We start from the raw sequence: 27168 nt of genomic DNA, 5'->3' as shown, positions 1-27168 counted from the left end.
TTTTTGTTGAGTTTTTTCTTTTCTTTTCTTTTTTAATATTTTGGCCTTTTGTATTTTAATTCTTTTTTGAATAAACTAAAAATGTTGAAAAAAATCTCTGAAGATTTATAGGCTATGCAAAAGGTGTCTGCTCCTTGCAATGAATTCCTAGGGTTCTCAATTACATGTAAATGCTGCACTGTTTTTTTACAGAAGTGAACTGAACAACTGCCAAGAATGGCAGTGATGGAGCATCCATGAATAGCAAAAAAAAAAAAAAAAAAAAGTCTTGGCATTTCTTTGTTTTTAACCACAAGCTCAGGGAGTACCTGCTGCCAATTCTCCATATTGGCAGCTATCCCACTGGTGACTGAGGCTTTGCTTTTAGGCCATGAAATAAATAGCCATGCACAACATTGTTCTTGGGCAAGGAAAACAACCCATAGCTTGGCCAGCCAGAATACAACCTTTTTCTGTCTTGCAATAGGTTTTGACCCAATCTTTTATACCATCTTACTGGAATTTACCTTGGATTGAGATGAGCACCTGGAGAAGGCTAGATTTACTGGTCCATCTCTCTGTACCCTGGAATAATCAAATAAGAGTAAGCAGTGAATTCAACAGCAAGGACTACACAGCATTAAAATGCAGTCACAGCAACTTTTAAGAACAAGACATTTGCAATGGTCCATGCTCTGCTGACTTCCATTCCTACCCACAACATTACTGTTCATATGAACGATATCAGTGTCTAGAGATTCCGGGTAAAACAAACTTTTGGGGCAATGATAGCATACATACTTTTCTTTACATCTCTAATCAAAAAATTAATGTACTGTAAGATAGAATTCTATAATATGCCCATTGAAAGACAAAAGAAGATTAGTCCAACTGGGAAACCAGTAATAAAAATGAAGGTGCTATAAGGAACACACATAGAATATATTTTAAAATAATTTTCTATTATGGGAATGGAGTTCAGTGGTAAGCATTCATACAATTTTTATAATGGAGTAGGTGGAAGGAAAAGCGTTGCCAAAAAACTGAAATGAGTTGTGAAGAAATTCTTTCTAATAACAGAGGTTAGTTTCATTTGCTACATTCAATTTATATTTTGTCTGAACCAAAGTATTCTGAGAACTAGATTCTAAATGAATGGGTTCTGCAGTAGACTTTTTTTAAAACAGCTGGCAGCTACAGACAAACCCCATATAATTGGACAATATTCTGTATTAGAACAGTATCTTTGAACAGCAGATAGAGTAAGCCACCTTGCTATTTAAGTTATACCATTAAAGAAAGTATTGCAATTGCATGCAGTTTACAATATAATACTGAATAACTCAGATCAAGATGACTATAGTAAAAGTCAGCAACAATTGTTACCTTGCCTATCCAAGTGCCCAGAAGGCTTACGCAAACCTTTCCATTGTCATACAAATTGGGATTCAGTCTGCCACTGCATTGGGAGAGGTAACGAAAGAGTGGGGGCACAGCTGGATAGATATTGGGGAGTTGGATGTCAAATAAAAAGAGGCCATCTTCATACGGTGTGCGCGTAGGTCCTTTGACTAGTGCGGAGAAGAGATCCTGTGGAGAGGTTATGTATAAGTCCATGCAATAATCCATAAAGAGGAACCAGAAGAAACTAAAAATGTTGTATCCAAAGCTATTAAGAAAATGCACATAAGCCTTTTTTTGGGGGGGTTTCATATCAATATACACCTCAATAATTCAGGCCAGATTGTACTTTAACTAAATGTTCAGAAAACGTTATCAAAGAAAATTTATGTTCTATTTAGTCTCTTCCACATTTGCTGAGTAACACAGAAATATTAGCCCATACCAAATAAAAATACTGCTACTTTGCAAACTGAGATTATATGTTATCTTGCTGAGACTAAACAGATAAGATACCTACACAAAGTCTCTATGAGATAGAGATACCTTATATTTACACCTCCTTTATTTCCATAATAGAAGTAAGGATATAAATGCAACAAATTACACTGGACAAATTGTTGGTACCTTCTCAGAAAAAATACCTTAGAACAGCCATATTAATTCATTCAACAAATGATAAAGTTCTGCTACATTTAATAGCTATCTACCAAGCAATAATATTATATTGGCAAAGTTATTGAATTAACTCCTACTCATATATACACACGGGTGTTTATTTATCTTGAGGAAAATACAGAACAAATCTAAGTTCTTAGTTTTAATTATCTGCTAACAGATAAAACGAATTAGTTTTTTTTCCCTTGTTCGTGTAAAAAACCCAACATTTTTTTCATTAAGAAATACCTTAGATGCAAAGTAACATCATTCTTTTTAGGAATAAAATTATAAACAAATTTTAGAAAACTGTACTTAAGAACAATTTTAAAACACAAGGCATGCCTTTCTTTATGGACCATGTAGTTCATATATAAAGGTTTACATGACTTACCATTCTGTCTTCAAATGTTTTGACCATGATACCATCTGGCAATGAAGTTGCTAACAAAGCCATTTCTTTCCTCACTGTGCTGAAAAACTTCTTGGCTTCTGGAGGCTGAAACTCCATTTTCTTAAAGGCATGGCTATCTAATGGAGCAATAAATGAATAAATAAATAAATAAATTGGGATAGAAGATTATCAATTTTTTCACATTCTCCTTTGCTTCTAACATTTGCTAGAAACTTATTTAAATAAGTTTCTGTAACTATAAAACAGCACTAAAATTATTAACAAATAAGGTAATTATTAACAAATATTGCCAGAATGGTCAAATGATGCTTGTATTAAAATACACTGTCTAACCTGAGCAGGGATCACTAATTTTATCGAAGATTGTTGAACTGAATGCAAGTCACTATTGTAAAGACTTTATGCAAGACCAGATAAAGTTACGAAAAGAGAGATGTAGAGAGAGAAAATTGAGAAAGGGGTCAGTCCAGAGATAGACTTAATGTTATATTTTACACCTGGCTCATATGTTTAGAAAGAAAGGGGAACCACTGTAACTTACTTTCAAACACTGGTCCCAATAAAACAGAATTATGAATTTACGTTTTTTCAGAAATTGCTGGACTTCAATTTCCCTGACAGAGGCTAAGGGGAGCTAATAGGTTGCAATATTGTTAGAATGCCCTAAAGTCCATTCTTAGCCCCACTTTTAAAACTGACCTGGAGCACACTCTAACACCGAGAAGACTTCCCCCTTGGCACTGGTGAAGGTAACACCAGGTCTGCCTCCACTCTGCTGACAAAGCACTGGGGTTTCGCTGGGCCATTCTGATGCCACTGGTGTCTGTGTCTGAACTTCTCTCTCTTCTTTCTTCTCTGCCTCTGCCATTGCCTCCATCTTTTCTTCTTCCACAATAGCTACGTTGTCCAGGGTTTTCTTCAGATTCTCCTGAAGCTTTTTTATATCATCTAGAAACTTCTTTTCCCGAGTAGGCTTTTCTGGTTCCACTGTGGGAGAGGTTGGATAGCCTGTCAGCAGTTGTTCAACTGTCATATTCTTCAAGCTTTCCAAGATCTTGATGGCCTCCTTCAACTCTCGGAAACTCTTTGGGGTTCCTTCCTTGCCTGATTTATCTGTTGTTAGATCAGCTACAGCCATTGCCACAGCACCTTGTACTTGTTCCTCTACCTTTTTCACCTCTTCCACAGGTAGTTCCTCAGGTTCAACTTCCTCAATTTTTGTGTGGTCATCTTCCATGAGACCATTATCTGTCTCCCAGCTATCACTCTCATCCTCCCATTCATCTGAAGAAGCACCACTAGTGCTGCCATCTATGGAATCAAGGTCTGTCTCTTCATCCATTTCAGATTCTATATTGTACAAGTGCTAGAAGGCAGAATGAAAAAGAGGAAGAGTCTCAACACGTGGCAAAAGACACAATCCCTTTTATTTGATGATAATGTAGTTTAATTTTCCTATATTTAAAAGGGATCAACCAGATTAATTGCAAACCCAGAGTTCCTTAAGATGGGGTATGTATGTATGTATGTATGTATGTATGTATGTATGTATGTATGTATAAAATCAATCAATCAATCAATCTTTTAAACAAACAAACAAACAACATTTATCCATTTATGGAATACCTCAAGGGTTGAACTTTCACCAGGAAGTAGACCCTACACAATTCATAAATCTGGAATGCTGAACCAGCAATTATCTCTGGAATTAAGGGGATCCTAAGTTCATTGTAGCTATTTGAAAAAATGCTAACTGGTGCGGAGAGCTTGCAACAGATCAGAGAGCAATATGGATTATCTTTTTAGACTAAAGTCGCCAAGACAGCTGTAATGTTAACTTAATTATCTTTATGCTATTTAACTTCATCTTTGCTATTTTTACTATGTTGCATGTTTTAAAAGACAATTAAGAGATGGAAATCCCTGAATTAATCCAAATTGCCCATTACCTTTTCCTCAGACATTGCTCTGCTAGTAACAGTCAATCTGAATAATCTTCAATTCCTTACCTCACCACTACAGAGCATAAGGAGTTAATGCCCTTGATTTTTTAAGGAATGATGATCTTCCTGGCATTTTTCTGCATTTTCTTTGAACTGTCCTTCAGGCTATCATACATCCACTCTCCCACTTTCTAGGCTCCATAGATTTTGATAAAATGTAAGTCTATATGTTTTTATAAAATGTACATATATCCTTCAGCATATAGATTTATACAGGATTATGATATTTATTCTATAATACAAATAGAGTCATGAAAACAGGGGAAACATTTTTATTTAAAACAATACACCTTATAATGCAGAATTTCACAGACAGCTTGCCTTCACGGAAGGCCCCTCCATATGATATGATCATGTGTGACAAGAGCAGGATGGGATATACCAGAGGGCTTTGTATCACACAGCCACAGTTCCGGCACTGGGACTGTAATTAAAGGAGAACTGCTCTATTTAAGAAAAGGAAGCCTTGAATGTTAACTGTTTATTTAATAGGTTTCTGAAGCAAGAGCAGGCCCTTTACTTGTGCTTTAGTAGCTTCTGTGCTATAATAAAACAAAAAGACAGAGGCAAACTCTTAATTAAAACAATATTTTAATTAAGTTAATGGTCACTACTTTTTGTTTTTGAGACAAATGCAGTTCTTTAAAAGAAATATTTATTAGAGGCCTTAAAAGACTGTATTAAACATCTTTCAAAATAACATAAGTTCCTCAGAAGGTAAGATTTGACTACTAAAATAAAAAATAAACAATCACAGCAGCAAATCAGAGCAAATTGTTTTTATTACACAGTGTTACTGAGATACCAATAAAACTAAAGTAATGAACTAACAGAGCAATTTCTCATATATTCTAGAAAACTCTAATATATAGAAGCCACTTAATAAAAACAAGATAACTAATATCATACATCAACTGGAAGCAACTTATTATTTACCTGTGGCAAAACAATTGTCCTGGAATTATCTGCCCATACAACTTCTACTTTACTGCTGAAATCCACTCGGGCCACCTGTCCCACAGAAGGCTAAAGAAACAAAAGCAACCATTATTTATTTTATAATCTACACCCTACTTTTTAATAACCATCCAAGTAAGGTAAGCAAGATAGCTGAGCATACAATAATAATGTAATTTTTAAAGCTAGGCCATTGAATTTAACAAAAGCACAAATACTAATGCTAAAATAATCCTTAGATCAATTTAAATGCCCAGGTTAAAGAGGCCTATTTTAAGATTAAGAAAGATTTGCTAAATCAGGCCCAAAGCCTTTCCAACTCCAATGCTTTGTTTCCCCAGGGGCTGCCATATCTTTACAGAAGTCTGCAAGAATCAGAACACAAGAGCACAACTATTGAAAAGCATATGGAGTTTCTAATTATCAAGACAAATTCTGACAGGCTGTTGCCTGTTACCCTTCCCAGTTTTACCACAGGGTAAACTGATAGACAAAGCAAAAATAAAGAAACAGACTGGGTCAACAAAGTTAATTTGAAACACACCCTACATGATGGATGCTTATTGTCATATCCCAATCTGACATTTAGAACAATCTGGCATTAAGAATGTAGGATGTTTTGAGATGGAGATTTAGTTTACTTTATTGTCATTTCACATCGTACAACAAAATTAAATGCCATATTCAGTGTACATTATAACCATAAAAATAAAAACACAAACACACATCCTTCACATGCTATATAATTGAAATTAAATTTACCTTTGTAGTGAGATTACATTGCATCAAAAAAGTGATTATTGACAAGGATAGTTAACTTTCATTCTCTATAATTCTGCATTCTACAATACCCCACATATTCTTTCCCTTCGGTAGTTGCTTTCAAATAACTTCCAATTTTCATCATTCAATTTTAACTCTCCAATTAAAAATAGCGAAACAGTTACTGCCATGTTACAAAGCGTACCTCCGCTCTGCACATTTGTATATGACTGGGAGAGTAGGTGGGTGGGTGGGAGGGTAGGACAGTATAAAGCACTTCCGTCCAGGGTTGAAGTTTCCTAAAGAGATAGTCCCTTTTCTATAGCTCTACTATGCAGTGTACAAATTATTTTCCCCAGATGGGGAAAACCCTCTATTTCGAGACATTTAAGAAGAAAGTATTTCTGATGGGAAATTGAAAATCTGAGGAACACACCTACTCAAAAAGGAATCTAGACAGGCAGATAAAAACTCTGGTCAGGTAGGAACCTTGTCTCTAACTTCTGGAATAATAATTATTCAGGTAGATGATAAACATGATCCAGAATATAGTACAACCAGAGGAATTAAGAGTGAAACAACCACCATAACTCTAACTACTAGGAAGATTTCACATATAGCATGCTTTCTAAATCAATCTCAAAGGCAGTGGAGTGTACCTTGAAAAATCCTTTCTACTGTTACAACTAACTATGCCTCCCTTTGGAAGAAAATAAATTTCAAGTACTGTACAATATTTGCCATCTAGTGGTGGTTAAGAAATAGAGATTTGAGCCTTATAGTTCTTTAACTTTCCAGCTTTCGTAGAAAATGGACATAGAATTTACCCAATTCACATTTGATTGAAAGACTGTAGGAATGTGAACAAAGGCTTCAAATGATCCATGCCAAGATCAAACATGTATTCTATCCAGAAGTATGTTGGAGGAGGAGGAGAGTACAGAAAGCCAAGGACATCTGACATGTGTAAGCTGGCTATCAAGGAAGCCTTTTAGTTCAAAGCAGAAGACTGTAAACAGATAGCTGACCCAACATCTCACTTTTTCCCAGGTCATGATTCTCAGGAATTGTACCAAGAACATACTTTACCACCACTCACCTCATTTTCACCAATCGAAGCACCATCCTCGGCATTGCCAATGCGGATTACAAAATCAGTTGTGCGGAAGCGGAAGTCTGGGTGATCCGCAATGTCATACACACTAACATCCTCCTCTTCCCCAACCAGCTGGAAATGATCACACAAAGGTAAAGGCCGGTGTCAAAGTTCAAATTCTTGTGATTCAACCTTGTGTTCCTTTCTTATGTACTGCTATTATGTAGTGACCTTCATAATACTTAAGAGTCTTTTAAACAACGGGTAAGCACTCCTAAATCTATCCCCTCAGAATGTGAGTGGCATTGAAGAGAAGTCATTTGACAGTGCCAGTCCCCTCCTTTTTGGGGGGGATACCTGTTGCTAAAAAGTATTTCCCACAAAAGAACATAAAGCTTATGTGTAGTTTATACTGAGCTATCAGAAAACAAGGAGGAAGCTTTTCATCTCAAATACTCAATAGCTGAACACAGACATACTGTATGTAACATATTTACCTAGCTTTGTGCATAGTATGTTACACAGAAGATGTCTGACATGGATTTGTATTGTTTAAGACCTATAGGTTATAAGTATAACCTATAAGTAGATGATAAGCATCATCTACATTCATTAATTCAGAGCTGCATTCTCTTCCAGACCGAATTTTATGAACATTTGAAGGTTATCTAAATACAAAGCTTGATAATGATGATTATGCCTTTGAATCAGTTTTAACTCCTGATGAGAGCCTGGACTAGTCACTGCAGTTTTCTTGGCCAGGTTTTTCAGAAGAGATTTGCCCCTCCCTCCTTCTTAGGGTTGATAAAGTGACTGGCTCAAGGTCACCCAGCTGGCTTTGTATAGTTTCTAGCCTGGGCAAATTGAAAAGAAAACACTCCCCTCCCCCCAATGTTTTGACATTTGGATAGTTTTTTGTTTAGCTCTTGTAGTTAAATCTTATCATAGCTTAATTTAACAGTGAAAAACCAAACTCAGATCCTCTCAGGAAACAGACAGAATATCAACAGAGCCAGTAGAATTCTGAGCATATTTGTGTACATCGTCTACTTTTTCTCCAAAGCTCAGAATGAAATTTTCCTCAGGAAAATTTTTTTTTACACCCATTTAGCAAAGCAAGTTTTATTCCAGAGGCCAAGAGAAGAAAACAAAACAAAACAATTGCACAGCCTTTACTTCTTACCTCCACATCATCTCCACTCGGTCTCAGCTTGAACCATTTCACCACACAGGTACGACCAACATGGTCACCTGACTGCACTACTCCGTACATACCAGGATCCTGAGAACTATGAGCTATTTAGGATTTAAGAAAGAAGGATATCTAGTAAGGGAAAATGATGCATTGTAATTCTGTTTCTCCATTATTCCGAGAAGTATCCAATACTTGTATTTTTCTTGATTTACACTTTATTGCTGGTAATGAATTAAAAAAATAGAAAAACCAAGCTTGGTTGGCTTTGACAGCTAATCAAACTTGTTCCTGTCATAATTGTGCCTGTCCCTGATGGCTCCATTATACTGAACCTGAGAGCAAGTACAACTGTGAGGGGTGAGGCCGTGCCTGCCCCAGCTCTAGCTTAGAGAGGGATGGGTTCACATTTCTACTCCCAAGCAGCATGGGATTTCTCAGTTTTCCAAGTTCCTCCAAGGTATTGTTTGCAGCCATCTGCTAACATGGCTTTTAAAATAATGGAGGCACGAAGGAAAAAGCATGAAGATTCACCTTATTTAAATCAATGTACTTGTTTTTAACATGTTTTGTACATTTAAAAGGAAAATTGGTTCTGAAGGGAAAAATGCATATGCTTAATATAAAAAATTAAATAGTTTTATATATAGTTATATAGAGACAGTTATATATAGAGTTAGATAGACAAGCAGACAGATAGATAGATAGAAACTTCATAAAATGCCAAAATTAAATTATTCAGGAAATTATATAAAACAATTGTTCTCAGAATCTCCTAGAGAGCATCTTGGGATGGCCCCTTCCTCGGACCTTCAGTGGCAGAATTTAGAGTATTTTATACACTAAAATAATATAGTCCTTAAACTATTTAAATCCAATATTTTACTATTCAATACTTTCGGAAGGAAGCAAATGAAACTTCTAACTTAAAATAACCTTTAAAAAGTCTGTAAGAAATCACCGAAACCTTGTTAAAAATGTAAGTACAAAAGAAACATACGTTTCTGTCATGTGGGAACATTACAATTTGTAGTATAATTTATAAAAGATTCAGATTGTGGAGTTTTTTGTTGACTTTCAATTTGGTAACTGGCAGTTTCCCAAAATTTCTTTTGCTAAAAACTTGATTCTACAATGACTACTACAAGGGAAAATCTGGACTGAAAGCAAACAGCATATTCATTTTTTTTGTTCTTGTTCATGTATTTGAAGAAAATTTTTGAGAGACAGAAAAGCAGTGTTCTACTTAATGACAGATCCTATTCCAATATTCCAATAATATAGAAAAGGGCTATATTCTGACATTAAAAAAAATCCTAAAGATTTATATTCTGTAAACTACTGATTCAAGAAATCAGCATTTTCCAAATTGTGATTATTTCTACAATTGTTGGGTCTGGTTGATTTAGGGTGCTGGTAGTAATAATATTTATATGTACAGTATAAATATGTATAAAGAGCCGTGGTGGCGCAGTGGTTAGAATGCAGTACTGCAGACTACTTCTGCTGATCACCGGCTGCCAGCAGTTCGGCAGATCGAATCTCAGCAGGCTCAAGGTTGACTCAGCCTTCCATCCTTCCCAGGTGGGTAAAATGAGGACCCAGATTGTTGGGGGCAATTTGCTGACTCTGTAAACCACTTAGAGAGGGCTGTAAAGCACTATGAAGCGATATATAAGTCTAAGTGCTATCGCTATAAGCAAAAAAGCTACATTATTTTAATTACAGAAGTAGTATGATGAAGAGTACAACTGTTGCTGTCATGCTATATAACACTCATAATCCCTAGGTCATTGTAAACTACAACTTCCAGAATTCCTAGTCAGCATTATTCCAGACTGACTGATATTACAAAGCTGTAATGCAAACTCATCTAGGCTTCAGCAGGATAAGAAAAGATGCATGAGACACTACTGACAATTTGAAAATCCAGATTGAAAAATTCATGTATAAATTGCTACTAATAAACACATAATCTAGAGGGAATGCATTTCACCAATTACCTCTTTTATCTACTACAAAATCCCCAGGGCAAAACTCATTATTGTCCAAATGATGGACAGGAAAGAGCTCATTGGAACGAATATTTTTCTCCACTGTGCCATCCTGCCACATCACATCTGCTGATGTCATTGTGGTCACCACTTCTACAGCAACCCTGTTACCAACAAAGATAGAAAATTACTAAGGAAAAGTATCACAGCACGTCAGGGTAAAAATGAAAAAGAACGGTGGCATTTTAAAACAGCATAAAGAATTGACTTTAAAGCTGGAACTAATACAAAGGCAGCTTTTGAGAGAAAAACCTTTTGGCTGCAAAAGCTGGTCTGTTGAACATAACGGTAGGGATTAAATAGGCTCTCAGAACACCATGATGGAGATTATGCTACAATGGAGCAAAAGGCATAGTCTTTATTGGGGAAGGTTGTACTACGGAGCTGCCATTTTCCTGAATATATGAACGATTAATTTCTATCTTACCCCAGACTGGATAGTGAACAGGAAATATAAAAAATTACAAAGCAACTGTATCCTTCTAAAACAGATATGCGATGTTTTAATAGCCTATGCTGGTGCTCACAATCAGCTCAAGCCAAGCTATAGAAAAATAAGTCAAACTTGCTCTCAAAATGCATGGAGGGTTGGGGTTCCATGTACTTTTGGGGACAGAGAATTCCACAAAATGGTGGTTATCGAAAACAACAGCTTTCTACACCACATATACCTCACAAGGGGTAGAGACTGTCTCTCCAGATTTATAGAGTATAGATGTATAGCGTCTCCTGCTTAAGCAGGGGGTTGGACTAGAAGACCAAGGTCCCTTCCAACTGTTATTTTTAGTCTGGACAGGCACATTCAAAGCTGATAAAGCATTACCTGATATATCCTTGTGATTCAGTATCTAATGCTTTAAAAGAAATGAGCAATGCTTTGAATTGGGCCAGGTACCAAGAACTGTCTTGCCAGAAACTTGGCCTTGGCTTTCCAGAAAGATTATTATTTCATTATTATTTCATCAGTGGGATAAATGTCAATATATTGGGGTTTGATTAGTGCAAAAAGAACACTGAATTAGCTGATTATTTTTGGTAAAAGCTTTTATGCTTTGCTTAACTCTTTCTTTCCTAAGGAAGGTATACTATTTAATTGGATATCTATTAAGATATATCAAGCAATATCTTAAATAATGTAACTTGAAAACTGTATCTGTACTTTTCAGGCAACACAAATCTTCCTACATTCTCAATAAGAGACATGTTTTTATTATCGATATGTTTTAAAGTTATGTACAGGATTTGACCAAAAAATCAGATCATGTTAATGTGACATGTATAGGTGGGATGATATGAGCTCTGATCTTACCTGTCACCCGGTTTAAATTCCCGGGAAACCTTGGTTTTCTTTTTCTTATGTTTCCTCTTGAGGTTTTTAATAGAAAGCGGGATACTTTTTTTGCGTCCTGTACCACTGCCGCTCTGAGAAGAGGCTGTGGAACTGGCAGAAGATGTTACAGAACTGGTGTCATCTGTGTCATCGGCTGCTTCATCATCAGCATCCTGTTCTATAGACTGCAGATTGTAGTCTAAGGAGCCATCCTCCCGTTTCAGTACAAAGGCTGGTTGCAACTGCAGCCCAGCTGCTTCACAAGACAAGCTTTTCCTTGTTTCGTCAATGTGCTCTCTTTTTGCATCCTGCAAGCCTGTAATGTCACTGACAGAGTCCTCTGCTCCACATTTCAAGTTGGCTTTAAGATGTGCAGGCTGTTGGTCACCTGCTGCAGCAGATTCTCCTTCAGGGAGATCAAGGGTACTCTGAACATCTGGGGAACATGACATGATCTTCACTATTTGTTTCTTCAGTAGTCTCCTTACCTACAGAAGAATCAGCGCAGGTCAAGGAACACAAAAATTTCCCACCACTTAAAAAAATTGAGCCATTTTTTTAAAAATGCTGCCTACGTGGGAGCTGAAAATTATTTGTTTACCTAGAACTGCTATCTATCTTCTAAAGCACAAGATGTTTATTGTTTGGGGAATCTGTGCATACAGACTGAACAAGCGGTCTTCCAATACTCCTTCAGATGTTGCCTCATGATGGAAATTTTATTAGTGAATTTTGATATAAAGTCCATATTATCTTTCTAGTGAAAATGAGATGAAATGGAGCCCATCATGTGGTTATGAAAGGTTTCTAGATTATTCAGCAATTCCTACTTATATCAGTAAATATTGCAATAATAAGATATGGGGCAGTATCATGATGACAGATGATTTGCAAGAACTGAAATTTATAGAGTAAACGGTGCCTGTGCAAACTGCCTTGACTTATATATCCTTTTCTTTGTTCTTAATTCATGGCTTAAACACATACACATATTCCTATACACATATAATATCATAATGGTGCTTACACTGCAAGGAAACCGCTAAGTATGCAGAAAATTATGAAAATGGTTATATTTCATAATCTGTTAGTCATTTTAAAAAGTTACACTGATAAATTCTTTAGGAATACTGAAGATTCAAATAGAATGTCATGAATAAATTCCAAAATCCGTAACAGACTTTTATTTCAGAATATGGAGAGTTTAAAATATTAACTTTTTATAGGGAGAAAACATTATACTTCTGTGTAACTGGATTTTAGGAAGAAAGCTATTGAACATTAAGGTGTTTTCAGACAGAGAACAAGTGTGTATATTACAGTACCTTTTCAGGCTTTACATTGGATACGAAACAAGGACAGGCCATCTGCAATATTAAACACCATCATTTTGGTATTACTATTGGATGCAAAGGATGGTTAACAGAGGCAAAATATATTTAGAAAATTATTCCAGTTTTGGAAACATTTCATTCACATTTTCATTTGTATTGTAACCCCTAAAATAAATTAAAGAAATAGATTTTACAGTTATGTTTCTCCTCAGAAGAAAATGCTAGTTTGAAAGAAAAAAAAATACTATTACTTGAAACCATTCAAGCAGAATGCTAACCATGTAATCCTTGCATAGATGGTTAGCCATGTTTTGAAACCTGATAGTCTTCCACATTTTAGATCTCTAAACATGCATGGGAAGGTTCAGCTTTAGCTAAGAAATGTAAAATGTACTTTTACTAATTTAAATATTAAATATTATTTTCATTACTATATGTTTTTTCACTGTCATTTTACTTTGTTGGTGGTGTGTTTTTGTATTTCACTATTTTAACATAAGAAAAAAGCAAAGCTTGGTTTCGCCACCATATTTAGAAAATGCTATGTATTCTTTGGTGAATGAGATTTAACAGGTCCAGTTTAAAGAATGTGCAACTGAAATCTGACTATATTTTTAGATTATTCCCAAAACTGCCTATAAAATTAAAAAATGGGTTCAATGATTGAAAACATTGGCTATGAAATATCAAGGGCATACATTTATCCAATGTTACTATGACAGCAAGATACTGTTTTACACTAAATAGAGATTCTAATATTTTTTTAAAAACATGCAGAATAGATTGCTTGTTATTTATGAAATACTTAACACAGTGCTTTGCAACATAAATTCTGAATGAATCTGCATTTCAAATTTGGATTTTAATCCACATTTTATCTGAAAAAATAAACAAAGGTTTTGAAATATATCAAAACTAGACCTGTGTTAACTACTGTATCCGTAAACAACAAGCATTTTTTATGTGAAAAATATGATACATATCAATACTCAGGGTCTCAAGTATTTAAAAAGTTGCCATCTGAAAACAAATTCCACCACTTATCAATTAATTCAAACAACAGAACACTATGCATTTTCTCTTGAATGATCAACTATCATATTAATTTCCCTCCAATGATACAGGAATTCAGTTCACAATTCTGGAATTATTTAACATTCATTTTTTCCCATTCCCTTGCTGAAGAATAAATTGGAAATATACAACATTAATAACTAAAGTTTATACTAATCATGTCTGCATAACCTACAAAACTAAGTGATGTCTGAATATGATTAAGCAACCAATTAATATTATGCTTGTGTGTTTCTTAAAATATCATGTTCTGGGAGATAGAATTAAAAAAAGGAAAGCAGTTCCCAAAGATCATTCCATATTCTGAACCATAGAAGAAATTGGCAATAGTGGGGATATACAGAGTCAAACAAGAACAGTTAGAAGTAATTAACAAAGCAGATATCTCAAAAATAGTTCAATATTGTCAGCTAACTTTTATCAGGGCACATACCTTCTTAGAAGCTGAGCCTTCTCCTAGAACACAGTTTCTCTCTGGACATTCACACGTGATTTTTGCTGGCTCCACTTTCTCCGGAAATACATACAGACACCTTTCTCCAAGCTGGCGTTCAGCATGGTCAAAACAACCCAGGCGTTTTACTCTATTAAAAGTGAAACAGAAGTAGTGTCACTTTACTGCTGGATGGTATCTTCTTCCTGATTCTTCAGCGTTGGCTGAAATGTCTAAAACTGTTTCAAGTATATGTACAGTGATACTGTCAGCATTCCAAATATCATGCAGAATTAAATCAGAGTCCAAGGCAGAGCTATCCTTAAAGTTCCAATTTAATAAGACAGACATGTTGGCAACAAACTGTGGAATCCCAAATCTAAAAGCTTCCTGGGATTCCACCCAGTTGAAAGTTCATGATCTTATCCCCACACCAGGGGTGGGTTTCAACCGGTTCGCGGCGGTCCCTGCGAACCGGTTGGTCGGCGAACCCCTGAAGTAAGTAACTTCCGGGAACGGCGAAGGGCCCGCCCGCCCGCCCACGGTCCTTACCCGGTTTTGACGAGTTCTGCGCTTCCACGCATGCGCAGGATGCATACAGCGCCTGCGCGATCCTCCAGGAGCAGCTGGAGCATTGCACAGACGCTAGTACGCATGCGTGCACCGCGCGCGTGCACGAGGACGCTGCCGGCCCCGTTCCAACCAAACCGGTTGGAACGGGGCGAGAAACCCACCCCTGCCCCACAACCATAAACCCATCACATGGTCCAATCTTCTTCGGCCACGCTGGCATCTCCACCCAGCTGGTTACGGTCAGGTGCAGAGGTGCGGACACAAAAAATGACCTTGGGCTTCTAGAAAGGAATGACAACAACACATTCCGCAATTCTACTCCTTTCTATTCCCCCTCCCAATTACTACACTAATGAAACAGCATAATGAAATAATAGAGTGTGTGGCAGGCCAAAAATCCTAAAAGGGATATAACTGCAGGCCTGATAGATACATTATTTGGGAAATCACTATTTGAGAAATCAAAGAGATAATTACTTCCTAATTTTACAAAAAAATAGAGTAAACTCTGTAATGATGATTTACTAATGGAAAACATATTCTTATGGCATGTGCAGAAACAGGACATGGGGTATATCAACTCAGGATGAGACAGGAAAACAGGAGGCTAGGTCTGAGATGAGGAATCATGTGTCATATGATGGCCATTCCCGATGTAAGCTTTGGTTGTAAGAAAGAGAATTAAGCAGTTTTCAAAATCGGCATGCCCAGCAACTCACATTTATGCATGTCTTAATATCATTTTCAGATATATAATTCCATCACATGACATATTTACTTTGGTTTAGTTGATGTAAAACGTATCAAGAAAGAAATCATGATTTACAAAACTACAGTGGATATCTCCCCTCGCCCCAAACTAAATCAACAGTATGTTTTTAGCATAAAGCAGAGGAAGGTTAAGCTTGGATTGCTTGTGTTTTGTTTTTTTTTAAATATTTTTATTCAAAGATTTAAAAAAACAGTAATAAAAAGCTAGTACAGAATAAATAATTATAATAAAATAAATAATAAATAATACAAAATAGAATTAAAGAGAAAAAGAGGAAAATATATAAAAAGAAAATAGAAGGACAGAAAATTAAATTAAGGCAAAAGAGAAAAGGAAAAGAAGAAAAAGATATTTAAGGAAGCAATTTTTGATTTTGTATATAGTGGATACTAACAAACATAATATTTTTCCTCTCCCTTTGAATTGTTTTGTTTTTTAAAAAAACTAAGAGATCTGAAGATCTCTTAGCTCTGAAGTAATTGTAATTCAACCGTGCTTACAATAGTGAGGCTTTAGCAAACCCTTACAGAATACCCCTGTGGCTATGAGCTTGAGGTCAGCTCATAGTACTTGATTATAATCCTGCAGTCTTCTTGCAAGGAGGAGTACAGGTAGTCCTTCACTTACAACAGTTCATTCAATGACCATTCAAAGTTACAATGGCACTGAAACAAGTGACTTATGACCATTTTTCACGGTTAGGAGCTCTGCAGAATCCCCATAATCATGTGATCAAAATTCATATGCTTGGCAACTGGTTCATACTTATGACTGTTGTTATGTCCCAAGGCCATGTGATCTTTGGACAAGCAGAGTTAATGGCAAAGCCAGATTCACTTAACAACCAGGTTACTAACTTCACTTAACAACTATGGTAAGAAAGGTCATAAAATTGGGCAAAACTCATTTAACAAATGTCTCACTTAACAACAGAAACTTTGGGTTCCATTGTGGTCATATGTTGAGGATTACTTGTAGTAAGAGCAGTAAGATTCAAGAAGAGGAACTATAAAACAATGCATTTTATGAAAGTGGTTATTCTATTTTTAGCAATTCAAAGACGTGAAACAAGCAGGCCTTTTTGGAAACTGGTATGAACTGTTTCTTACCTAGATAAATTCTCTTGGGTGATTAAAGATGGTGGTGGGCTTATACTATCTGTTCCCCCAGGGCAGAAGCTCTTAGTGATCCAAGTCACTTTCAGTTCTACTACTTGTACCTAAAGAAGAAAAGGTTGGATTGCGAGAGAAATATTTCATTAAGATGTCCTTGTACTCTGTAACTGTTTACAAAATTAACATACAATTTCCCACTTTGTTTCAAATTCTGAATTTCTTTTTGATTTCCAGATTAATTGCAGATTATATTTCTGCAATATAATCCCAAAAATCATAATAATCCTAATCTAGATATAATCCTAATATTAATTATGCAATTTAAAGAGATGCATAACATATTAGACACTTTTTTTAAAATAAAATCTTCTAGTTCTTCAACATAGACCAAAACAGAAAACAGAGAGCACAAAAGTTGCATTATAGGAGCCTACTTTTCCCAGGGCTGAATTATTTCTTATTTTTTTCTTCTTTGTTCCTGCATATTTTCTTCAACGTTATCTCTACATTCCTTTGCAATCTAATATTCAAATGGATGTGACTTCTACATTATAGACTTCTTCTATTAGGAATTTAAGTGAACTGAGCAAGAAAAGAAAACACTGAAACGGAATTGTTTCTAAAACAGCAGGCTCTCTTACGTTTACACAGACATTTCAAGACTACACATCAAGCTTTGTTTTGGGGAAAATCCAAACAATATTTCATAACAGGGTTATCTTGCTGAAACACACCTCTTCTACCACAACTCTGAATTTGCTCTTCGTACTGAGTACAGGTTTCACTCCTGAAAGCCACTGCACATTTGAGAAGACCTTTGAAGGACCAATGAGAACTTGCCCAGGATAAAAGCCGTATGAATCATCAAAAAACAGTCCCTGAAAAATGAAGCAAAACCAGAAGTAAAAATCAGATATGATTAAATCACAGGTCTACCCTAGTTGAACAAATTTTCCACATTTTATCTTAATTTTATCATTATGGAAATGCTTAAGAACTTGGGGCTCATCTTCCTGCACCTAATAAATTCTCTTTTCTGCTCTAGTTCTAAATACAGTAAGTACAAAAATCTCATAGATAATTATGACTGACTAAAGTACAAGGAATTCAGGGCTACAAAGAAACAAACAAGTCATTTCCATTCACCACAATAACAGTCTTCTATTAACCTGTACTGAGTAACTTCTTGAGCCTTTGGGGATAAATTGGATTCTCTAAGAAATAAACTTCTTTATGGCAACAACTTTAGACATACATGATCAAACATTCAGGAAGGCAAAGACAAGACTATTAGCCCATACAAACAAGACCTGAGAGCAATAGCTTATCTATTTCTATATACAACAAGCAAAATATAGTCAACCATTTTTAGGCAAGAGAAAATATATTATATTATATACTAAATTAAGAACACCTTAACAGGGTCAAAACTGGTAGTGGTTTTGAAATGCATGGACAATAGGACTGTATCCATCGGAATGAGATTTGGTTTCAAATAACTGCATAACAGTTTGGTCCTAAGCTGCTATTCCCAAATGGAAAGACATACTTAATTATTTTATCACATTACATAATCACATAACTCTCTCCTCCTTCCCTTCCCAAATTTTTAACACTGAATAAACTTTCAACTTTAGGTAGTCTTCAACTTACAACAATTTGAAGTTACAAAGACACTGAAAAAATAACTTATGACCATTTTTCACACTTTGTTGTTGCAACCGAATGGTTCACCTAACAATTGTAGCAAAAATGGATGTAAAATGGAGCAAAACTCACTTAACAAGTTCCTTGCTTAGCAATCAAAGTTTTGAGCTGAATTGTGGTTGTAAGTCAAGGACTACCTGTATGCTATGCTCTACCTATTCCTCAAGAATATGCTGAAATGCATCTCTACAAATTAATTAAACAATTAAAAACATACTGAATCACTGACATGTGGGCAGACGTCATAGAGTTTTGCTGCGTCTTCTGTGCTCATGGAACATCTAAAGAAATACATAACCATTGGGGAAAAGATTGCAACAGAGTTAGCATAATCTACTTTAACAGCATATTTAAATTTACATGCTCTTATGCTGGAATTTAATGATGTTAATTAATGAATCAAAATATAAAGGTAAAAGATTTCCCATATCCAGTGGTGTCCAACTCAAGGGGGTGATGCTCATCTCTGTTTCTTAGCCAAGGGAGTCAGCATTGTCTGAAGATGCTTCCGTGGTCATGTGGCCAGCATGGCTATATGCCAAAGTACACAGAACACTGTTACCTTTCCACCGCAGTGCTACTTATTTATCCACTTGCCTTTAAATACTGAATAAAATCATTGGTCCATTAAACTTGTATGTTCAACTTTGACTGTTGAGACATCCCCAGAGTTTCAGGCACAATCTTATTTAATCAATCCTATCTGGAGATGCCAGCAATTGAACCTGGACATTTCTGCATGCAAACCATTTTCTGCAGGAGGTGGAATATATATATATATCTATCCCATAAAATTAGGAGAAATATAGTTCTATATGGACAAAAAATGTCTTACATTCTAAATTTTTAGAAGAGAATAGGGGGCCAAAAAAAGTACTGTATTTTTCGGAGTATAAGATGCACCGAAGTATAAGACGCACCAAGATTTTGAAGAGGCAAATTAAAAAAAAAAAGTTTTGCACTCTGCAGACCTCCCAAAAACTGACTGTTTTTTTGTGAAAACAGGCCCATTTTTCATTAAAAAAAAGGCATGCATAGCATTTAGGAGGCTTATAGAGTGCTCCTGGGGGCTGGGGTGAAATAAGCAAAAAATGATCCATTTTTTGCTTATTTCTGTCCTCCCCTCTGGAAGCCTCCTAAAGGCTATGCACAGCCATTTTGGTGAAGGGGGTGGGGTTTTGGGAGGCCAAAAATGCTGCATTCAGTGTATAAGACACACCCAAATTTTCACCCTCTTTTTTGAGGGAAAAAGGTCCATCTTATACTCCAAAAATATGGTACTCAAGATGCTGAATTCAAAAAGAGAGTTTTCTTAGTTGCTCAACACAATGAAATCATCAGGATAGGGTATCTATTCAAATAATCAGATAGTGATGTACTATTGGTAAATACTGCTAACAATTCATTTACATCACATGTAGTTCAGAAATAGTTATTACAAATTATCGATTATATTTTAACAATTACAGTATTTCCAGAGTCAGTGTCCAATTCTGCAGCCTTCTTAAAAAGAATGTCTACTAAGGCTGGGGTTCCCAACCCCTGGGTTGTGACCCACTACTAGGCCTTAAGCCATTTGGAACCGAGCTGTGGAAGTGGCAGGTGCACGGGCGTGCATCACAACTTGTATGAGCAGCGGGCAAGCATTTGTGTTTCACTTGCGCAAATGGATCTGCATGCACACGCTTGCCTGCTACTCGCAGGACACTATCCCCCCCCTCCACCCCTTTGCAAAGCCACAAAGGTTCAGGAACTCTGTTCTAAGGAGTTTTGGCTACAACTTCCTCTGTATCTGATAAGTACCCATATATTAACTGGACTGCTGACGGTTGTAGGAGAGCATGATTCAGTTAGGCAAATATCAAAAGTTTGTTTTTGAAATTTTAGTTTCCTACTTAACAAGTTAACAACAACAACCATGGACTTGACCCAAATAGTTCAGGGCCCAACTCACAGAGCGGGACACACACTCGACCTCGTATTTCTCTCTGGAGATGTGATCTGGAATTAAGGGGAATAGAGATCTCGCCCTTGTCATGGTCAGATCACTCCTCGCTGAGGCTTAATTTCAGGACACTACTCCCCCACTGCAGGCAGGTGGAGCCGATTAAGTGGTTCCGCCCCAGGCACCTGATGGACCCTATGGGATTTCAGAGGGAGCTTGGAGAGATACCTGACTCCCTTGCCTGCAACCCGACCGAATCCTTAGTCGCTGCTTGGAATGCTGCGGTGACTGAGGCATTAGATCGGATTGCGCCTTTGAGGCCTCTCTGCAGCAGTGGATCCAGGAGGGCACCTTGGTTTACTGAAGAACTCCGGGACATGAAGCGTGACGTTGGAGGTCTAGTAACTCTGAATCTGATCGAACACTACTAAGAGCCTTTATTAGGACTTATTTAGTGGTGATACGGGCGGCAAAATGCACTCATTTTTCCACTCTTATTGCGTCCGCAGAATCTCGCCCAGCCGCCCTGTTCAGGGTGACCCGCTCCCTCCTGAAAGGTGAGTGGGTGGGGGAACCCCTGCAGGGAAGAACTGAGGAATTTGTTCAGTTTCTGTCGGACAAAATCACTCAGTTTCGGACAGACCTAGACTCTGCTTGGGCAATACCAGCCGAGATGCCGAGGGCAAGTCCAAGTTGGTTTTCCTGGGATGAGTTCGATTTTGTCACCCCTGAGGAAGTGGACAAGGCCATGGGAGCGATGAGCGCCTCCACCTGTTTAGTGGACCCGTCCCTCTCCTGGCTGGTTTCGACCAGCAGGGAGGTGACACGCGGCTGGCTCCAGGTGATCACCAATGCTTCTCTGCAGGAGGGGTCTTTCCTGCAACCATTAATAGCAATAGCAATTAGACTTATATACCGCTTTATAGGCTTTCAGCCCTCTCTAAGCGGTTTATAGAGTCAGCATATCACCCCCACAGTCTGGGTCCTCATTTCACCCACCTCGGAAGGATGGAAGGCTGAGTCAACCTTGAGCCAGTGAGATTAGAACCGCTGAACTGCAGATAAGAGTCAGCTGAAGTGGCCTGCAGTACTGCACCCTAACCACTGTGCCATCTCGGAAGCGGTGGTGAGGCCCCTCCTCAAGAAGCCCTCCCTGGAGCCAGCCGTCCTGAAAAACTACCATCCGGTCTCCACCCTCCCTTTTTTGGGGAAGGTTGTTGAGAAGGTGGTGGTGCTTCAGCTCCGACGGACCTTGAATGAAGCGGATTATCTGGATTCCTTTCAGTCTGGTTTCAGGCCTGGGTACAGCACAGAAACCGCTTTGGTTGCTCTGACCGATGATCTCTGGCGGGCTAGGGATAGAGGGCACTCCTCTATCCTGGTGCTTCTTGACCTCTCAGCGGCTTTCGATACCATCGACCATCGACCATGGTATCCTTCTGCGACGTCTGGAGGAGGTGGGAGTGAGAGGCACCATTCTACAGTGGTTCTCCTCCTACCTCTCCGGTAGGTCGCAGTCGGTGTTGGTCGGGGGACAGAGGTCGACCCCTAGGCCCCTCAATTGTGGGGTGCCGCAGGGTTTGGTCCTGTCCCCCCTCCTATTTAACATCTACATGAAACCGCTGGGTGAGATCATACAACGACACGGGATAAAGTACCATCAATACGCAGATGATACGCAACTGTATCTATCTGCCCCGTGCCAACTCAGTGTAGCGGCGGACGTGATGTGCCAATGCCTGGAAGCTGTCAGGATCTGAATGGGGGTAAACAAACTCGTACTCAATCCCGACAAGACCGAATGGCTGTGAATGCTGCCCCCAAAGGACAGTTCAGACAGTCCATCCTTGATCCTGGGGGTGAAAACTTATACCCTTCAGAGAGGGCCCACAATTTGTGGGTCCTCCTGGATCCACAGCTGACACTGGAATACCACTTGTCGGCTGTGACCAGGGGGGCCTTTGCCCAGGTTTACCTGGTGCATCAATTGCGGCCCTACTTGGATTATTGCAATGTGCTCTACATGGGGCTACCCCTGAAAAGCATTCAGAGACTACAGCTAGTCCAGAATGCAGCCGCGCGAGCGATATTGGGTGTACCGAGATACACCCATATTACACCTATCCTCCGCGAGCTGCACTGGCTGCCAATTGGTCTCCGGACGCAATTCAAGGTGTTGGTCATTACCTTTAAAGCCCTACATGGCTCAGGACCAGCGTATTTGCGAGACCGCCTACTGCCGCATACCTCCCAACGGCCGATAAGATCCCACAGGGTGGGCCTCCTTAGGATGCCGTCAGCCGGACAGTGTCGGCTGGCGGGGCCTCGGAGGAGGGCCTTCTCTGTGGCTGCTCCGACCCTGTGGAATCAGCTACCCTCAGAGGTCCGGACCTCGCCCATCCTCTTGGCCTTCAGAAAAGCTGTTAAAACCTGGCAGTTCTGTCAGGCCTGGGGCTGTTGACCTTATTATGTAGGGTTCAGCCCCAACTTGAATGTATGCGTGTTGGGAGAATTTTAATCTTCATTTTTATTTTATTTTGTTTGTTTTCCTTTCTTGTTCTGTGTAAGCCGCACAGAGTCCTCCGGGATTGGGCGGCCTATAAATCTAATAAATTAAATTAAATTAAATTAAGTTGCTTCAACAGTTCTTATATGTACAACTCAGATCCCCCCATAGTTTCCCATTACAATATAAAAGCTGACATTAGTTAGCTACATAAGCCAGCTAAGGAACCTTTTATAGGTAAGGGAGATAGAAGAGTTAACATTAAAAATTGTAATGTTAGAAAAGCAAGAACCAAGCAATCACCCCAAATCACCAGTTTTCACTCAGGTTATACAAGTAATAACTTTGAAACAACCCCCAACTTCTTATTAAAAGATTCTATACAGCATGGTTGATCAACATAGTTGGTATCTGAGGAAGAGTACAACTGACAAATCAGTGTTATGAGACTAATTCAAAAACAGTTAATGGCATGCTCCTTAGCAAAGCAACAGAAATACCTTGCGCCATTGGAGAGCTTCAGAATGATTTGGTTCTTTAAATCATACACCTTTCCTAGCCACCAGTCATAGGCTATGCAGTCACCGTACATAAAGGGCTGAAGGGGAAGGAGAGAATTAGAATGCCTGATTTCACAGTTTATTTTATCAGAGGTAGAAATTATATTGATTTAATTAAGTTCATATAATTGTAAAAGGATAAACTAAATCAAAGTAGGAACTACTTTGCAAGAGCAAATGACCATGATCAATTGAACATCTTCTAGATGATTAAAAGGATTTCCCCTCCTTTATAAAATCCAGATATACAGAAATGTGTTAATGTTTGTATTTTTATGACCAACACTATAGTGGAACTGAACAAATAAACACAGAATAGAAATTATAATAGAAACAAATATAAAACAGAAACTTGAAATCAGAAGACTGTCACTTCTAGTCCTGTCTGTCTCAGGAACAAAAGCTGGTTGGGTGACCTTGAACCAGTCACTTTCTCAACCTAGCCCACCGCACAGGATTGTTGCTGTTGTTGTGGGGAATATAGGAAGAGAAAGGAGTATTATGTATGTATGCTGTCTTGTGTTACTTATAAAGTAATAAAAACAAGATTAAAAAATCTGAAAAAAGAAATAGCTGGAAAGAGTCTGGAAAATTAACAGTCTGGTTCAAGAAAGGACAGAATGTTTTGTACGACAATAAATGTAGAGGTAGCTTCCTCAGCCTTATAAGATCTGTGTGACACCCAGTGTGCTGTGGTGGTTAAAGTACAGGTCTGGCACTAGCAAGCCACAGGTTCTACACCCTCAACAATGGAAGCTTATTGTGCGATTTTTAGTCACTTACTTAGCCATTACTAATAATATGTTGAAACAATTTAATAGTAGGGCAGTAGAGGAAAGAAATATAATAGTCTAGTGGAAATTAAATCCAAAATTTGATTTTATTCTGAAAGAATACAAGGACTTGGTTTATGGTATAATAAGGTCTTTCAATAAGAGCTTTCAAACTGGAGATCAAAACTAGAGATGCAAAAGCACAGGAAAAAAAATCTGGAATAACTGAAAAGATGTATTATGACATCTTTTATAATACTGTATTTTAAATGATGCTTTAACATGGCTAAGAAAAGCTTCAACAATTGTTAGTCATTTTTTACTTCCCAAAATGATTTCTAAAAACTTCATATGGGAAGATTTTTTTAATATTAAAATGCTTACAGTGTTAAGTCAATATAATTCCAGTACAGAGGAGACAAACTATTTGATATAATTCTCTGTACTAGACAAGAATGCATTTCTTGTTTCTCTAAGGCTTCAAAGTACTTAGAACACAGGAAACATTTACAGTAATTGTATCTCTACAGGGTGCTAAGTTTTACATGTAAGTTACTTTTCCTCCCCAAATAATCATTTTCCCTCAAAGTCCTAGAAAAGAAGGATTCTTTTTAATTTCTTCAACATTTTTAGAAATTGTTTGAATATGGTCATAAGTAACAAACCATCTATTCATAGGCCTTAGAAAACTACCTTAGAGGCAGGTTCATGTGGAATCCCAAATCATGTAAGATTTAAAGGCATTACTCTCTCTAGATCAAATGTGAGCTGTAGTAATTGATATTGCTTATTTTTCTTGATGTAAGGTCATATTTGTTAAGTTTGAAGAGTTCTTGCTGTGTCAGGCTAAATAGTTTTAAAGCATTCTCACCCAGATATTCTGAAGATCTTTACTGTTAACAGGATACAGGATACAGTTGGTTCCAACCAGTTTTACTGCACACTCTATATTGACATCAACAACTGTCCCACACTGGCTGTCCTGGAAAGAAAAACAAATATTTCTTTAAACTTCAACATGGTTTCAATATTTGCAGAACCCAAGAATCCTTGAAGTTTCACCCACTGCTTACACAGAAAGAGAGTCAAGATCCATGAAATACAAACTAACAAGATGAATATAGAGCTTTAATGTCAAAAAACCCTACTGCATCGAGTCTTTTCCTGTTTCTATATGCATCACTGTTACCTGAAGTGTGGAACGCTTACATCAGATAAACTATTTCTCAGACTAGGCAGCATCTGCCTGTTATCCAAGATGTCAGAATAAGGAGGATAGCCTTTATATACAAGTCAATTCAGATTATTGTCAAAAGAATTCTACAGAAAACCAGTATTTCTTAAACACTGTTTTATGCATTCAAGTGTCAATGATTATAGAGCTTGCATTCTTTGAACATTTAGAAAAGTGCCAAAAATCTTTTCATAGAACAAATATCAGTAAATAGTAGTAATTTGCTTCAGTGCTGATATTACTGGTCTTACGCATCCTTTCTTCTATCACATGCTATCATGCTTATCTTTGAGCACTATTTGCACATGAGTATTAGAAACACCATTACTTCTATGTAGATAAATGATCTGGGCCTTGTAAAAATATGTCTATTGCAGTTAAATTTAATAGTAGCAACACATGAGATATTGCTTTGTCTCTTTGTCCTATACAACACTTACACGTGAGCCCATATGCCTGACGACATCTCGAGGCACCACTGATCTGTCTTCGAGCTTCAACTAGGGTTGAGAAAAAGAGAAGATAGTATTAATTGTAAGCATATTTTACTACATGAACAGCCAGTACTGTATCAATTATAATTTGTATAATTTACACACACACACTCACAATCCTTCAGAATTGTATCACTGTGTATAAGAGCAAACAATACATAATGAAATTTGTAATCATACAATACAATTTTTGCAGCTCTCCTGTGGGTCATATACTTGGGAATTCCACAAGAAAATACATTATTCTAGTCGATTTGTAATTTGTCATTCCTCAAAGCAACTCAGGCTTTGGATAATTCTTGGAATATCTTCCATTCCTATACTTAAGAAGACCTAACCTACTTATTATCAGAATCAGACTACACAACACGTGCTGAAACTGTTCTTTCATCACTAGCCTGAATATCACCATTAATATTGCATTATAATACCATATAATCACAATACTGGAAATGCCATCTATTCTGTATCTATTCTGTGTTATTCTGATTAACGAAGGGAAAAGTATTTCTTCATCTGCAACAGCAATGCTGCATAAAAGAATGCAGTCACATACCAGCAATATTGGGCAGTGATAATGAAATGGAGACTTTTACATATTAACATTTGTATAGTTCCTTGACAAGGTACATCATAATTCCTCTTCTGTTTCTGGGTGGTCTCTGGAACAATGCTATCTCTCCATCAATATTAAAATATAAATGGCAAAACATTTCCAGAATGCAAAAAATGGTAAAGGCAAGTACTTACATTATTAATAACTTGTTATACTAGAAAATAGCTATGAGGCATAGTTTACAAA

General features: G+C 37.4%; 1 protein-coding gene across 4 annotated transcripts in view; it reads right to left on the bottom strand.

Annotated features, from left to right (window-relative positions):
* UBE2O (ubiquitin conjugating enzyme E2 O) overlaps nucleotides 1-27168 on the bottom strand; it is a 66495-nt gene that overhangs the window by 6734 nt on the left and 32593 nt on the right. Inside the window, exons 2-18 of one of the 4 annotated variants that reach the window (XM_087709877.1) lie at nucleotides 26313-26372; nucleotides 25510-25620; nucleotides 23806-23903; nucleotides 19072-19135; nucleotides 17882-18025; nucleotides 17142-17251; nucleotides 14688-14838; nucleotides 13172-13213; nucleotides 11826-12334; nucleotides 10466-10620; nucleotides 8454-8566; nucleotides 7274-7402; nucleotides 5392-5481; nucleotides 3152-3818; nucleotides 2432-2568; nucleotides 1366-1569; nucleotides 507-564 (exon numbers count right to left, since the gene is read on the bottom strand). In XM_087709877.1, the coding sequence (XP_087566003.1) occupies nucleotides 507-564; nucleotides 1366-1569; nucleotides 2432-2568; nucleotides 3152-3818; nucleotides 5392-5481; nucleotides 7274-7402; nucleotides 8454-8566; nucleotides 10466-10620; nucleotides 11826-12334; nucleotides 13172-13213; nucleotides 14688-14838; nucleotides 17142-17251; nucleotides 17882-18025; nucleotides 19072-19135; nucleotides 23806-23903; nucleotides 25510-25620; nucleotides 26313-26372 (2842 nt within the window). The remainder of the gene's footprint in view (nucleotides 1-506; nucleotides 565-1365; nucleotides 1570-2431; nucleotides 2569-3151; nucleotides 3819-5391; nucleotides 5482-7273; nucleotides 7403-8453; nucleotides 8567-10465; nucleotides 10621-11825; nucleotides 12335-13171; nucleotides 13214-14687; nucleotides 14839-17141; nucleotides 17252-17881; nucleotides 18026-19071; nucleotides 19136-23805; nucleotides 23904-25509; nucleotides 25621-26312; nucleotides 26373-27168) is intronic. The other 3 variants (XM_014060591.2, XM_087709878.1, XM_087709879.1) reach the window with 3 other exon arrangements.

This window comes from Thamnophis sirtalis, unplaced genomic scaffold (assembly GCF_051295495.1).
Source record: "Thamnophis sirtalis isolate CommonGarterSnake01/CBP01778 unplaced genomic scaffold, rThaSir2_p1.2 scaffold_3, whole genome shotgun sequence".
NCBI lineage: Eukaryota > Metazoa > Chordata > Lepidosauria > Squamata > Natricidae > Thamnophis > Thamnophis sirtalis.
The sequence above is the reverse complement of the archived record's forward strand: the minus strand, read 5'-3'. Positions and strand labels throughout refer to the sequence as shown.